The sequence below is a fragment of the Balaenoptera borealis genome, assembly GCF_965194805.1.
Source record: "Balaenoptera borealis genome assembly, chromosome: 9".
In the NCBI taxonomy this organism is placed as follows: domain Eukaryota; kingdom Metazoa; phylum Chordata; class Mammalia; order Artiodactyla; family Balaenopteridae; genus Balaenoptera; species Balaenoptera borealis.
In genome coordinates, this window is record NC_138873.1 from 111,478,827 (window position 1) to 111,492,262 (window position 13,436).

Genomic DNA, 13,436 nt, shown 5'->3' on the forward strand with positions numbered 1-13,436 from the left:
TCAACATTGAAAAATTAGAAGTTTCGTGTAGCTGGCTTTCTGGTTGCTTTTTTAAATTTTAAAGATCTGATCTAATGCATAGTATGGTGAATATAGACAACAATATTGTACTGTAATCATCAAACTTGCCATTCCCAGTTTTTCACTCTCCTAATTGTACTGTACATCTGCATCCATCAATCTGTATTTTTTAGGACTGCTTCCTATAAAGTGGAATTTGGGGAACACAATTCGTGCACATATTTAGGTGTTGGCTGCAGTTTCCACTATCTGTGTCTCTTCATCAAGTTTGCGCCTTGTCTGGGAAAGCAGGGGCTCTCGAGAGCCCGGAGCTCCGCCTGAGGCAGGGAGATGGCTGAGTGGGCAGTCGAGGCCGTCAGAGTGCCTAAGAGTGACCCGCGGAGCAGGGAGGGCCACCCCAGTCCCCTGGCCCAGGTTTCCCGCCACACCCCCCTGCTTCATTCCCCCGAGCTCATCATAGCCCGGCCCGTCCAGTGACACACCCAGCCCTGGAGGCGGCAGGCACAGACCCTGAGCACCCCTCGGGCTCCCCCAGCAGTGACCCCTGGCTCGGCCCCTGCGCCAGCCCCCAGCCCTGGCACCCCTCACATTCAGCTTCTGCGTGGGGTGGGGTTCGGCTTCCAGCCCAAGACGCCAGGTGAGGAGGAGAAGGGGGGCGCCCTCACCTCCCTCAAGGTGAGGACAGAGGGCGCTCTATCTGTGGCTGCGGGTCAGAGACCTCCCTCTCGTCGGCCAAGAGACGGGTCCCCATGCACAGAACACAGACCTTCACAGGGAGGACACTCAGGGCTCCCCTGAGGGTAAGAGGGGGGACGCGCCTGGTGGAACCGGGGTGGAGAGCAGTGAGGACCACGGGGCAGGGTCCTCACGGCGCGGGCAGTGCCGTCACGGTTACGGGCTCAGGCTCGGTGTTGGTTTGTACGAAGGGGCCCGGATTCTTCCCAGTGTCGTTTCCATTAAAGACTAACATCTTCTCCAGAAACTGACTTTCAATATCGACCCGCGAGAAGACACTGCCCCCCGCCCCCGGTGGCTGCGAGACCCTGAGATGCAGTCTCGGGGCAAGTGCACAGGGGAGGTGGGCGGCGCCCCAGGGAGCTCAGCGCAGCTCACTGTGGCTGCTTGGAAGGAGGGAGCCCCTTTCCCGGGCGCCCCGGCCTGTGGTCCGAGGAGGAGACGGCCCTGTGCACGGCGCTCCAGGGTCAGCCCTGCACACTCGGAACCTTATTGTCCTCAGGCACAGGTTCATGTCCAGCTCCAGGGATGCCCGGGTCTGATGGCGGGAGCCCCAGTGCTGTTCCCCACCGCCGGCCAAGGGACACCCCACCCAATGGGAGTGTGAAAAAGGCTTCCTGGAAAGTCATCTGAGTCTGAGGGCGCTGGGCCCTCAGCAGAGGGAACAGAGTGGGCAGAGGGGGGCAGCCCAGGGCAGCAGTGGGCTTGCAGGGAAGTCATATCAGCGGGTACAGCTAAGGAGTCCTTACCCGGGTCTCTTTTCTGGACCTGAATCATCTCGTTGAATCTCTTAACAACTCCAGGAAGAAGGTAGAAACACTGTCCCTGTTGACGGACGAGGAAATGGAGCTGAAAGAAACTGCCCCCTTTTCTGCCCCACAGACCGGCCAAGGCAGGGTTTGGGCCCAGTGTCCAGTAGACGCCTGCAGGGCCCACCTGACAAGCAGGCTAGGACCAGATGCCACAGGGGGACCTCTCAGCTCTGAGGATACAGGAACCTTTATTCCTGGAGCTCATAGAGAAACCATCTTCTGCCCAGATATCCGGTGATCCTGGGACTGGGAGGGCCCCCAGTGGCCAGGGCAGGCCACTCCTGGACAAGGAGTCCAGCCCCAGGCGTAGGTGGTGACACTGCCCCAGAGCTCAGTGAGTTCTCGAGGCCTGGGGATCCGATCTCTGGAAGAATCCAGGGGCGAGCAGTGTGGAAGGAGCACAGGGTCCGAAGGCAGAGAGACTGCAGTCTGGTCCCTGCTCAGCCTCTTCTTAGCTGGGTGAGCCCAGCAAGGCTGTGAGCCTAAGTGGCCCCATTTCTAAAATGGAGAAAACAACTGGAGCTGCTTAATGGGTTTTGGGAGAATTACTGGAGAAATGCCTTGTGTAATTCTCGTCTGGTGCCAGGGGTACCTTAAGAGCCAGATGCAAAGCAGTCATGTTGGTGACCCTTTATCCAATGTATCTGTTTTAATTTTCGTTGACTTGATGTCATGTTTAAGACACTGATGCCAAATCCAAAGTCGTGAAGATTTGCTCCTATGTCATCTTCTATAAGTTTATAGTTTTAGCTCCTAAATTTAGGTCTTTGATCCATTTTGGATGAGTTTATTTATTTGGCTGTGCTGGGTCTTAGTTGCGGCACTCAGGATCTTTGTTGCTGCGTGTGGGATTTTTAGTCACGGCATGTGGGATCTAGTTCCCTGACCAGGGATCCAACCCAGTCCCCCTGCATTGAGAGCGCAGAGTCTTAGCCACGAGTTTTAAAATTTTATGTCAGGCAAGTTTCCACCGTCAATCAGACACATAATTTTATGTGTCTGTATGTGTAAGAAGGGGCATCGCCCATTCAGTGCGTTACCTTTAGCTGTTATTTGTAAGGAGTTTTCATTAGATTCCAAAGGATTGAAGAATAAAAGGAAATTAAATAATTCTTAAAGAAATCCTCTAAGGATATAAAACATGTTCTGAGGAAGATTAACTAGGGACTGTGTGACTGTCACAAATAGCCACGCACTGCCCTCTGATGGTCACATGAGAAATGGCAGGAGTGCTCACGGTTCCCTGCTTCTGTGGCAAAAGAAGCCACATCTAAACTCAGACATCTTCACAGGATTGCAGGCAGATAAAACCAAATTTGTAAAAAAGAAAGCTGGAGTAGCAATTCTCATATCAGACAAAATAGACTTTAAAATAAAGACTATTACAAGAGACAAAGAAGGACACTACATAATGATCAAGGGATGAATCCAAGAAGATATAACAATTGTATATATTTATGCACCCAACATAGGAGCACCTCAATGCATAAGGCAAATGCTAACAGCCATAAAAGGGGAAATCAACAGTAATACAATCATAGTAGGGGACTTTAACATCCCACTTTCACTAATGGACAGATCATCCAAAATGAAAATAGATAAGGAAACACAAGCTTTAAATGATACATTAAACAAGATGGACCTAATTGATATTTATAGGACATTCCATCCAAAAACAACAGAATACACTTTCTTCTCAAGTGCTCATGGAACATTCTCCAGGATAGATCATATCTTGGGTCACAAGTCAAGCCTTGGTAAATTTAAGAAAACTGAAATTGTATCGAGTATCTTTTCCGACCACAATGCTATGAGACTAGATATCAATTACAGGAAAAAATCTGGAAAAATACAAACACATGGAGGCTAAACAATACACTACTTAATAACCAAGAGATGACTGAAGTAATCAAAGAGGAAACCAAAAAATACCTAGAAACAAATGACAATGAAAACACGATGGTCCAAAACCTATGGGATGCAGCAAAAGCAGTTCTAAGAGGGAAGCTTATAGCAATACAATCCTACCTCATGAAACAAGAAACATCTCAAATAAACAACCTAACCTTACACCTAAAGCAATTAGAGAAAGACGAACAAAAAACTCCCAAAGTTAGCAGAAGGAAAGAAATCATAAAGATCAGATCAGAAATAAATGAAAAAGAAATGAAGGAAACAGTAGCAAAGATCAATAAAACTAAAAGCTGGTTCTTTGAGAAGATCAATGAAATAGATAAACCACTAGCCAGTCTCATCAAGAAAAAAAGGGAGAAGACTCAAATCAATAGAATTAGAAATGAAAAAGGAGAAAATATAACTGACACTGCAGAAATACAAAGGATCATGAGAGATTACTACAAGCAACTATATTCCAAAAAAATGGACAACATGGATGAAATGGACAAATTCTTAGAATTCTTAGGAAAGCAGAACCTTCTGAGACTGAACCAGGAAGAAATAGAAAATATAAACAATCACAAGCACTGAAATTGAAACTGTGATTAAAAATCTTCTGACAAACAGAAGCCCAGGACCAGATGGCTTCACAGGTGAATTCTATCAAACATTTAGAGAAGAGCTAACACCTATCCTTCTCAAACTCTTCCAAAATATAGCAGAGGGAGGGACACTCCCAAACTCTTTATACGAGGCCACCATCACCTTGATACTAAAACCAGACAAAGATGTCACAAAGAAAGAAAAACTACAGGCCAATATCACTGATGAACATAGATGCAAAAATCCTCAACAAAATACTAGCAAACAAAATCCACCAGCACATTAAAAGGCTCATACACCATGATCAAGTGGGGTTTATCCCAGGAATGCAAGGATTCTTCAGTATAGGCAAATCAATCAATGTGATAAACCATATTAACAAAATGAAGGAGAAAAACCATGATCATCTCAATAGATGCAGAAAAAGGTTTTGACAAAATTCAACACCCATTTATGATAAAAACCCTCCAGAAAGTAGGCATAGAAGGAACTTACCTCAACATAATAAAGGCTCTATATGACAAACCCACAGCCAACATCGTTCTCAATGGTGAAAAACCAAAACCGTTTCCTCTAAGATCAGGAAGAAGACCAGGTTGTCCACTCTCACCACTATTATTCAACATAGTTTTGGAAGCTTTAGCCACAGCAATCAGAGAAGAAAAAGAAATAAAAGGAATCCAAATCAGAAAAGAAGAAGTAAAGCTGTCACTGTTTGCAGGTGACATGATACTATACATAGAGAATCCTAAAGATGCTACCAGAAACCTACTAGAGCTTATCAATGAATTTTGTAAAGTAGCAGGATACAAAATTAATGCGCAGAAATCTCTTGCATTCCTATACACTAATGATGAAAAATCTGAAAGAGGAATTAAGGAAACACTCCCATTTACCACTGCAACAAAAAGAATAAAATACCTAGGAATAAACCTACCTAAGGAGACAAAAGACCTGTATGCAGAACTGTATGCACTATAAGACACTGATGCACTATAAAGACCTGTATGCACTATAAGACACTGATGAAAGAAATTACAGATGATACAAACAGATGGAGGGATATACCATGTTCTTGGATTGGAAGAATCAACATTGTGAAAATGACTATACTACCCAAAGCAATCTACAGATTCAGTGCGATCCCTATCAAACTACCAATGGCATTCTTCACAGAACTAGAACAAAAATTTTCACAATTTGTATGGAAACACAAAAGACCCCGAATAGCCAAAGCAATCTTGAGAAAGAAAAACGGAGCTGGAGGAATCAAGCTCCCAGACTTCAGACTATACTACAAAGCTACAGTATTCAAGACAGTATGGTACTGGCAGAAAAACAGAAATATAGATCAGTGGAACAGGACAGAAAGCTCAGAAATAAACCCATGCACATATGGTCAGCTTATTTTTGATAAAGGAGGCAAGAATATACAATGGAGAGAAGACAGCCTCTTCAATAAGTGGTGCTGGGAAAACTGGACAGCTACATTTAAAAGAATGAGATTAGAACACTCCCTAACACCATACACAAAAATAACTCAAAATGGATTAGAGACCTAAATGTAAAGCCAGACACTATAAAACTCTTAGAGGAAAACACAGGCAGAACACTCGATGACATAAATCACAGCAAGATCCTTTTTGACCCACCTCCTAGAGAAATGGAAATAAAAACAAAAATAAACAAATGTGACCTAATGAAACTTCAAAGCTTTTGCACAGCAAAGGAAAACATAAACAAGACGAAAAGACAACCCTCAGAATGGAAGAAAATATTTGCAAATGAAGCAACTGATAAAGGGTGAATCTCCAAAATTTACAAGCAGCTCATGCAGCTCAACATCAGAAAAACAACCCAATCCAAAAATGGGCAGAAGACCTAAAGAGACAGTTCTCCAAAGAAGATATACAGATTGCCAACGAACAGATGAAAGGATGCTGAACATCACTAATCATTAGAGAAATGCAAATCAAAAGTACAATGAGGTTTCACCTCACACTAGTCAGAATGGCCATCATCAGAAAATCTACAAAGAATAAATGCTGGAGAGGGTGTGGAGAAAAGGGAACCCTCTTGCACTGTTGGTGGGAATGTAAATTGATACAGCCACTATGGAGAACAGTATGGCGGTTCCTTAAAAAACTAAAAATGGAACTACCATATGACCCAGCAATCCCACTACTGGGCATATACCCTGAGAAAACCATAATTTAAAAAGAGTCATGTAACACAATGTTCATTGCAGCTCTATGTACAATAGCCAGGACATGGAAGCCACCTAAGTGCACATCGACAGATGAATGGATAAAGAAGATGTGGCACATATATACAATGGAATATTACTCAGCCATAAAAAGAAACGAAATTGAGTTATTTGTAGTGCGGTGGATGGACTTAGAGTCTGTCATACAGAGTGAAGTAAGTCAGAAAGAGAAAAAGAGTACCGTATGCCAACACATATATATGGAATCTTAAAAAAAAAAAAAAAAAGATTCTGAAGAACCTAGGGGCAGGACAGGAATAAAGATGCAGACATAGAGAATGGACTTGAGGACACGGGGAGGCGGAAGGGTAAGGTGGGACGAAGTGAGAGAGTAGCATGGACATATATACACTACCAAATGTAAAATGGATAGCTAGTGGGAAGCAGCTGCATAGCACAGGGAGATCATCTTGGTGCTTTGTGACCACCTAGAGGGATGGGATAGGGAGGGTGGGAGGCAGACGCAAGAGGGAGGAGACGTGAGGATGTATGTATATATATGTAGCTGATTCACTTTGTTATAAAGCAGAAACTAACACACCACTGTAAAGCAATTATACTCCAATAAAGATGTTAAAAAACTTCTTTTAAAAAATGTAGAATTCAATATTTTATACTTTCATAAAATCAAATATAACCTTGAGTTGAAAAGTTTTGTATGGATCTTAAGGACTGTAGCATTAAAAGTTCATATTTTACTATCTTTATTTAAAGAAATAAAAATAAATTTTGTCTCCTATAATGTTGCTATGTTAAGGTCAGTCTTTAAAACATTTAAAGCTTGTTCAGATGTTGTCATAGCAGTGAAAAAGATGCTGTTAACACAGTAAATTTGTTTCTATGATAAAAGACAAGCTGATATGTCTTTCCCAATAGCCCTTTAATTTTGTGGTTATCAAATAGTATTTGGTACTTTTCTTTTTTTTAATATTTATCTATTTTATTTATTTATTTTTGGCTGCATCGGGTCTCAGTCGCGGCCCACGCGATCTTCGTTGCGGCGTGCAGGCTCTTGTGGTGAGCAGGCTCTTTTGTTGTGATGCGCGGGCCTCTCTCTAGTTATGGCGTGGGCTCTAGAGCGCGAGGGCTCTTTGTTGCAGTGTGCAGGCCCCAGAGCGCATGGGCTCTGTAGTTTGTGGCATGCAGGCTCTCTAGTTGAGGCCGGCAGGCTCAGTAGTTGTGGCGTACAGGCTTAGTTGCCCTGTATGTGGGATCCCAGTTCCCCAACCAGAGATTGGACCCGCATCCCCTGCATTGGAAGGCAGATTCTTAACCACCGGACTACCAGGTAAGTCCCTTGGTACTTTTCTTACACTTAACCTACTTTGAAATGAAACAGTAAAAGGATTTCATGGGACCAAAATACACAACGGCTGTTTCTTACATTTTAGCGTAGCACTCCATGCTGAAACAAATCCTAGGTAAACTGATTTCCGTGAAAGTTTCTTTGACTAATCATGTTCCCCTACCTTCCGTTATGTGTACAGTGTTCTGTTCCCTATATGATAATTACTCATATTAACATTTAGTATTTATATTTGTGTATAATTAGTTAGGCCCTCATCACCTAATCCTACATTATTCATTTATGCAATAATAATTTCCTGGTATTACTGATAGGAAGACTGATAGGAGAAAAGAAAGGAAGAAAGGTAAAAGCAGAAATTAACAAATTTGACAATACAGTGTTCAGTGAAAACCAACAGCTGATTCTTTAGTAAGCACACTGTATGTCAAATATGAATTCACAAGTGTGACTATATTTTCCTAAATTAGTAAAATTAACTCAGGTAGTTAAGCTGAATAAGTAAAACAGAAGAAACAGGAAAAGTAATCAAGGGCTTTCAAGAGGGTAAATCTGGCATACCCTCTGGAAATAAAAGATGAGAAGTTGAAAAGCTCTTCAACTCATAAAGCTAAGATAACTGATACCAAAACTGAAAAACAGCATTAAATCAAGCCAACCACTGAGCTCCAATAAAAACTGTGAACACTGCAGCTTAGGTGAGCTTCCCTGGTCGGCAATATTCCCTGTGTATTGTTGTTATACATTGATGCCAAGAGATAAAATGTATCCATGGGTCCCCAGGGAAAAAAGAACGCCTGTGTTTGGTACCGTCATGGACTCTGCTTTATGTGCTTTTTCCCTTAGCTAATTTTAACCTATATCCTTACCCTGTAATAAACTGTAACCACGAATATACTGGTTTCAGTTGAGTTTTGTCTTTCTAGTGAATTATCAAACCTGAGAATGATTTGGAGAATCTCCTGAAACTGCGACTGATGTCAGAAGTGAGAGTAGTCTTGTGGGTGGTGTTTTCCCCCTAACTATACAGTTGTTTAAACTGACATAACACTCGTAAGTGACTCCCCTCCCCTTGAGCATGGGTGGGACCAGTCACTCGCTTCCAACCAATTATATGGTAAAGGTTATGGGATGTACATGATCACGTGTATGCAATTATGTTAAATAAGACTGTTGCACCCTCTTGCTGGAGTCTCTCCCTCTCTCCCAGCTTTGAAGTGCTGCCATGTTATGGGCTGCCAATGCTGGGAGTTTACATGGCAGGGAACTGAAGGCAGTTTCTAGCACCTGAGGGCAATCTCTGGCCAACAGTAACTGCCGTTCTCAGTCTTAAAACTGTAAGAAACTGAATACTGCCAATAAAGTGGATCTTTCTCCAGTTATGCCTCAGATAAGACTGCAGCCCCAACTGACACCTTGACTGAAGCCTTGTGAGACCCTGTGCAGAACCATGCCCAGAATCCTAATCCACAGAAACTGTGAGATAATAAATGTGTACTGTTTTAAGCCACGAAGTTTGTGGTAAGTTGTAGGAAACTAATATAGTCCAACCCCCTCTACCACCGTCACTCACAAGCACTCAGGCCCTATCCTCTCCATATAACTAATCATGATCCTGATAAGGTTAATAGTCAATAGTTATAATATTACTTTGACTTCACAAATACAGTTGAGCAATATTCTCAAATTAGACTATGATTAGTTTTCTTTTCTTGCACACATACATTTTTTCCTGGAGTTAAAAGTAGCTTGGAGTTTTTTGTTTGCCTAAGTTTCTGTTTATTTATCATACACTGTCCCCAAAAGTCTCCTCCAAATGTCCAACTTTTAGTACGTTCCAACACATTAGGTTGTTAAAGATACATAAAATGCACAAGCAGAAAGGAGAAGACTGATACATTCAAAATTTAAATTTTAAAACCTTTCTCACTAAAAAAAAAAAAAAACAACAAAAAAAACCTTTCTCACTAGAAGACACAAAAATTGGTATAGACAGTCTACACAGAAGTTATTCGTGATATGAGAATGACAACAAGATGACAATGAGAAAACAATAAAAAAGCCAATAAGAAAATGTGCAAAATATCTGAATAGGAAAAAGTTAACTGACAGCAACTGCCTCAAGCTGAATGCTGCCTAAGTGCAGAGGAGAGAGGGTGACATTTTATTCCACACCCTTTTCTTTGAGTTTTGTACCATGTATGTATTGCCTTTTCAGAAATACATATAAAAGTATTACTTAAAATAAAAGAAAGTAAGTTATGTTTTATATTTAGCCATGTGTAGAAAAGTATCCTAGCTGTTACAGTGGAGGATTACTGGACTGAATGTCAATACTATGACATAGTATGAGTGTGTTTCATGTTTGGTAATTGCAATCATTGTTGCTTTTGTTGTGGTCATCCATGTACAATGCTTGGTGTCAGTCGATTTATCTCTTGTAAAAATAAAATACAGTGTGTGTGTGTGAAAAAAAAAAAAAAAAGATGAACTTTTGTACTCCTTGAAAATGTAATGAAAACATTAAATAGCAATAGACTCATCATTAAATCAGCCAGAGAGTCTGACCAGGGTATCCTAAACCTAAACATGATTCATTAGCAAGCTTTGGAGAAAACATGTGCCCTTCTCTCCTACCATATCATACTCTGGAGAGGGTCCTAACTATTTCAGTAACTATCATAGAACAGTTTTCCCCACTTCCTTTCTGAAGGTTCGTTGGTATTGAGGGATCATGCTATTCTTCTGTTCTCATTATTTTTCCTCTGCCATCTCAAAGTTATATAACTTTTGTTTTCCCAGTTCTTTGGAAAGGTGATATTTTTTAGTGTTAATGCTCTTCTACTTTTGCAGACAATCAAGAACCCTAAAACCAAAATCATTCTGTCTAGCTATTTCTGGAAATTTCTGGGAGGTGTTCCATGTATAGCCACAAACAAGTGGTATCCACCACTTTCTTCCTATCTTGTACCCTCCTCTCTGCATACTCCTGACTGTGTATTTGCATACTAGGTTGGCAGGGTTTTTCTCCTTGTTTCCTGAGCACTTGGAAGAGTTGGGTAGGCAGCAGACATATCTATTCCTTAAAAACCAAGGTTGAAACTTAGTGAGGCCACTGTTCTGGGCCTGTCACCTACTTCGAATCAGGTGTGTGTGTGTGTGTGTGTGTGTGTGTGTGTGTGAGTGTGTGTGTGTGATTGTACTAGTGAGAGTGGATATGGAGAAGTAATAGGGATATGGTTATATGTTTTGGGGGAAAATGTCAATCACTTGCATTTGTGTAATATTTCATATTTGAGATTCTACCTTTATAACTTTTCACTTGTATACTTCTGTGTAATACAGAAGAAAAGCATAAACTTCCCCATGACAAAATAAAATTGTCTTTTTTGGAAACTAAAAAAAAAAAAAGAAAAGTATCCTATATTTTTCTATGAAAGATTAAGAATTTCCCGGGACACACAGAACCCATTTTTTCATTTCCTTCTTACCTGTCCTAACACATAGGACAGGACATGGCTTCCAAACATATTTGCATGTTAAACAAAACCTACCAGTTCGTGGAGGCAATGATCTTGCCTCCTTCCACACATCTGTGCTAGGTGAGAAGTGGTGTTCAGTTAGTGCTTGATGAATTTAATTGAGGTGATATGTATTTTGTCCTCTTCATGCCACTCTGGTAAAGCTTTTATATTTTAAATACTCCTTTGCTTCTTATTCCTTGAATCATCTGTTTCCTAGGATAATCCATCCTTTTATATTGATTAGAGTTTATGAAGAGAAACGGAGAGCTGAATAATCATTTACATTCATTTTAGTCAATCGCTGTGACGCATTTCAATGATTATAAAGTCACTCTAATTCTTGATTCTTTTTAAAAATATAATTTCAAAATTCCCCAAAAACTGGAAATCCATTGTTTCTTTCATATTCAATTTGCTTTGACAGAAATTCTTTACTTGGCTTGTCAATACGGTCTCGAGAGAAGAAATTGAATTCAGGAATGAAATAATGCTCAAGTTGTTCTGTCTTGAGGCACTGAAGAAAGTATGTCACACAGTTATCAAAGCAGAGCTCCAAATCCTTGGAGTGCCACTGACTGTCATCTGGGTCCTGGGTACAGACGTGAAAGAAGGCAGTTTTCACATGATAAGAACAGAACTTATCCAATTCCTTTCGGTTTCCAAACTTTTTTTTCAGTTGTTCTAAAAGATACTTCATTAGTTTTAAACACTCTTTCCTGTTGAATAAAAAAGAAAACCATTTATTTTTACTTCTTTACAACCTGTTTCATTCCACAAAGAACTTTAGGTATCTTACAGGAAAAACATATAGATATAGTAAACAATACAGATATTATAATACATATAGATACAAAAAACAATAAAGATATTGGGTTGGCCAAAAAGTTCCTTTGGTTTTTAAGTAAAAATAAAAGACACATTTTTCATTTTCACCAAGAACTTTATTGAACAACGTATTCACTTCACTGTTTTGTTCCACTACCTTCTGCCATTTTTCAGGCAACTTCATAATTCCATCTTCCCAAAACTTTTTTATCTTTTTGAGCAAAGAACTGTTCCAGGTCCCAGAACTGTTACAGTCTTCCAGGGAATCGAAATTTTTTCCATTAAGAGAATTTTGTAAAGACTGAAATAAATGGAAATCCGCAGGTGCAATGTCTGCTGAATATGGCAGATGAATCAGAACTTCCCAGCTAAGCTGTAACAGTTTTTGCCTGGTCATCAAAGAAATATGAGGTCTTGCATTATCCTGATGGAAGATTATGCGTTTTCTGTTGACTAATTCTGGACGCTTCGGATGAATCAGAACTTCCCAGCCAAGCTGTAACAGTTTTCGCCTGGTCATCAAAGAAATATGAGGTCTTGCATTATCCTGATGGAAGATTATGCATTTTCTGTTGACTAATTCTGGATGCTTTTCGTCGAGTGCTGCTTTCAGTTGGTCTAATTGGGAGCCGTACTGTTGGAATTGTTTGGTTTTCCAGAAGGAGCTCATAATAGGGGACTCCGTTCCAATCCCACCATATACACACCATCACCTTCTTTGAATGAAGACCAGCCTTTGATGTGGTTGGTGGTAGTTCATTTCCCTTGCCCCACGATCTCTTCCGTTCCACATTATTGTACAGTATCCATTTTTCATCACCCGTCACAAATTTGTTTTAAAAACGGAACGTTTTTGTTACATTTCAATAGAGAATCACATGCGGAAATATGGTCAAGAAGGTTTTTTCACTTAACTTATGTGGAACCCATAAGTTAAACACCAAAGCAGTGAACATAACCAAGCTGGTGCAAATGATTTTCAATGCTTGATTTGGATATTTTTAAGTATGTCGGCTATCTCCTGTGTGGTATAACATTCATTGTTCTCAATTAATGTCTCAATTTGTTCACTATCAACTTCAACTAGTCTATCCAACCGTGGAGCATTGTCCAGCGAGAAATCTCCAGCATGAAACTTCGCAAACCACTACTGACATGTTAGATCAGTCACAGCACCTTCTCCACACGCTGCACAAATCTTTTTTTGCGTTTCAGTTGCGTTTTTACCTTTCTTGAAATAATGAAGCATAATATGCCAAAAATGTTGCTTTTCTTCTTCCGTCTTCAATATTAAAATGGATACACAAAAATTCACTGATTTTGATGTTTTTTTAAAAATGCACACTGATATGACAGCTGTCAATACAATCTAACAAAATTGTTTCAAATGATGTTAAAGACAACTAAGTGCTACTAGAGCCATCTTATGGAAAAAACTGAACGAACCT

At 40.6% G+C, this 13,436-nt stretch overlaps 2 protein-coding genes across 9 annotated transcripts in view; one reads left to right on the forward strand and one right to left on the reverse strand.

Annotated features, from left to right (window-relative positions):
• Nucleotides 1-13,436, forward strand: part of DDX43 (DEAD-box helicase 43) — a 128,723-nt gene that overhangs the window by 79,840 nt on the left and 35,447 nt on the right. The gene's annotated exons all lie outside the window — the stretch shown is intronic.
• Nucleotides 1-13,436, reverse strand: part of CGAS (cyclic GMP-AMP synthase) — a 71,672-nt gene that overhangs the window by 34,546 nt on the left and 23,690 nt on the right. For 6 of the 8 annotated variants that reach the window (XR_014248289.1, XR_014248290.1, XR_014248291.1 and 3 more), the window contains one exon: nucleotides 11,194-11,879. Coding sequence is in view for 1 of the 8 variants with exons in the window: in XM_082405083.1 (XP_082261209.1) it covers nucleotides 11,528-11,879 (352 nt within the window). In the remaining 7 variants the exon portion in view is untranslated. Of the gene's footprint in view, nucleotides 1-6,445; nucleotides 7,583-11,097; nucleotides 11,880-13,436 lie in introns of those variants that run through there. The other 2 variants (XR_014248295.1, XM_082405083.1) reach the window with 2 other exon arrangements.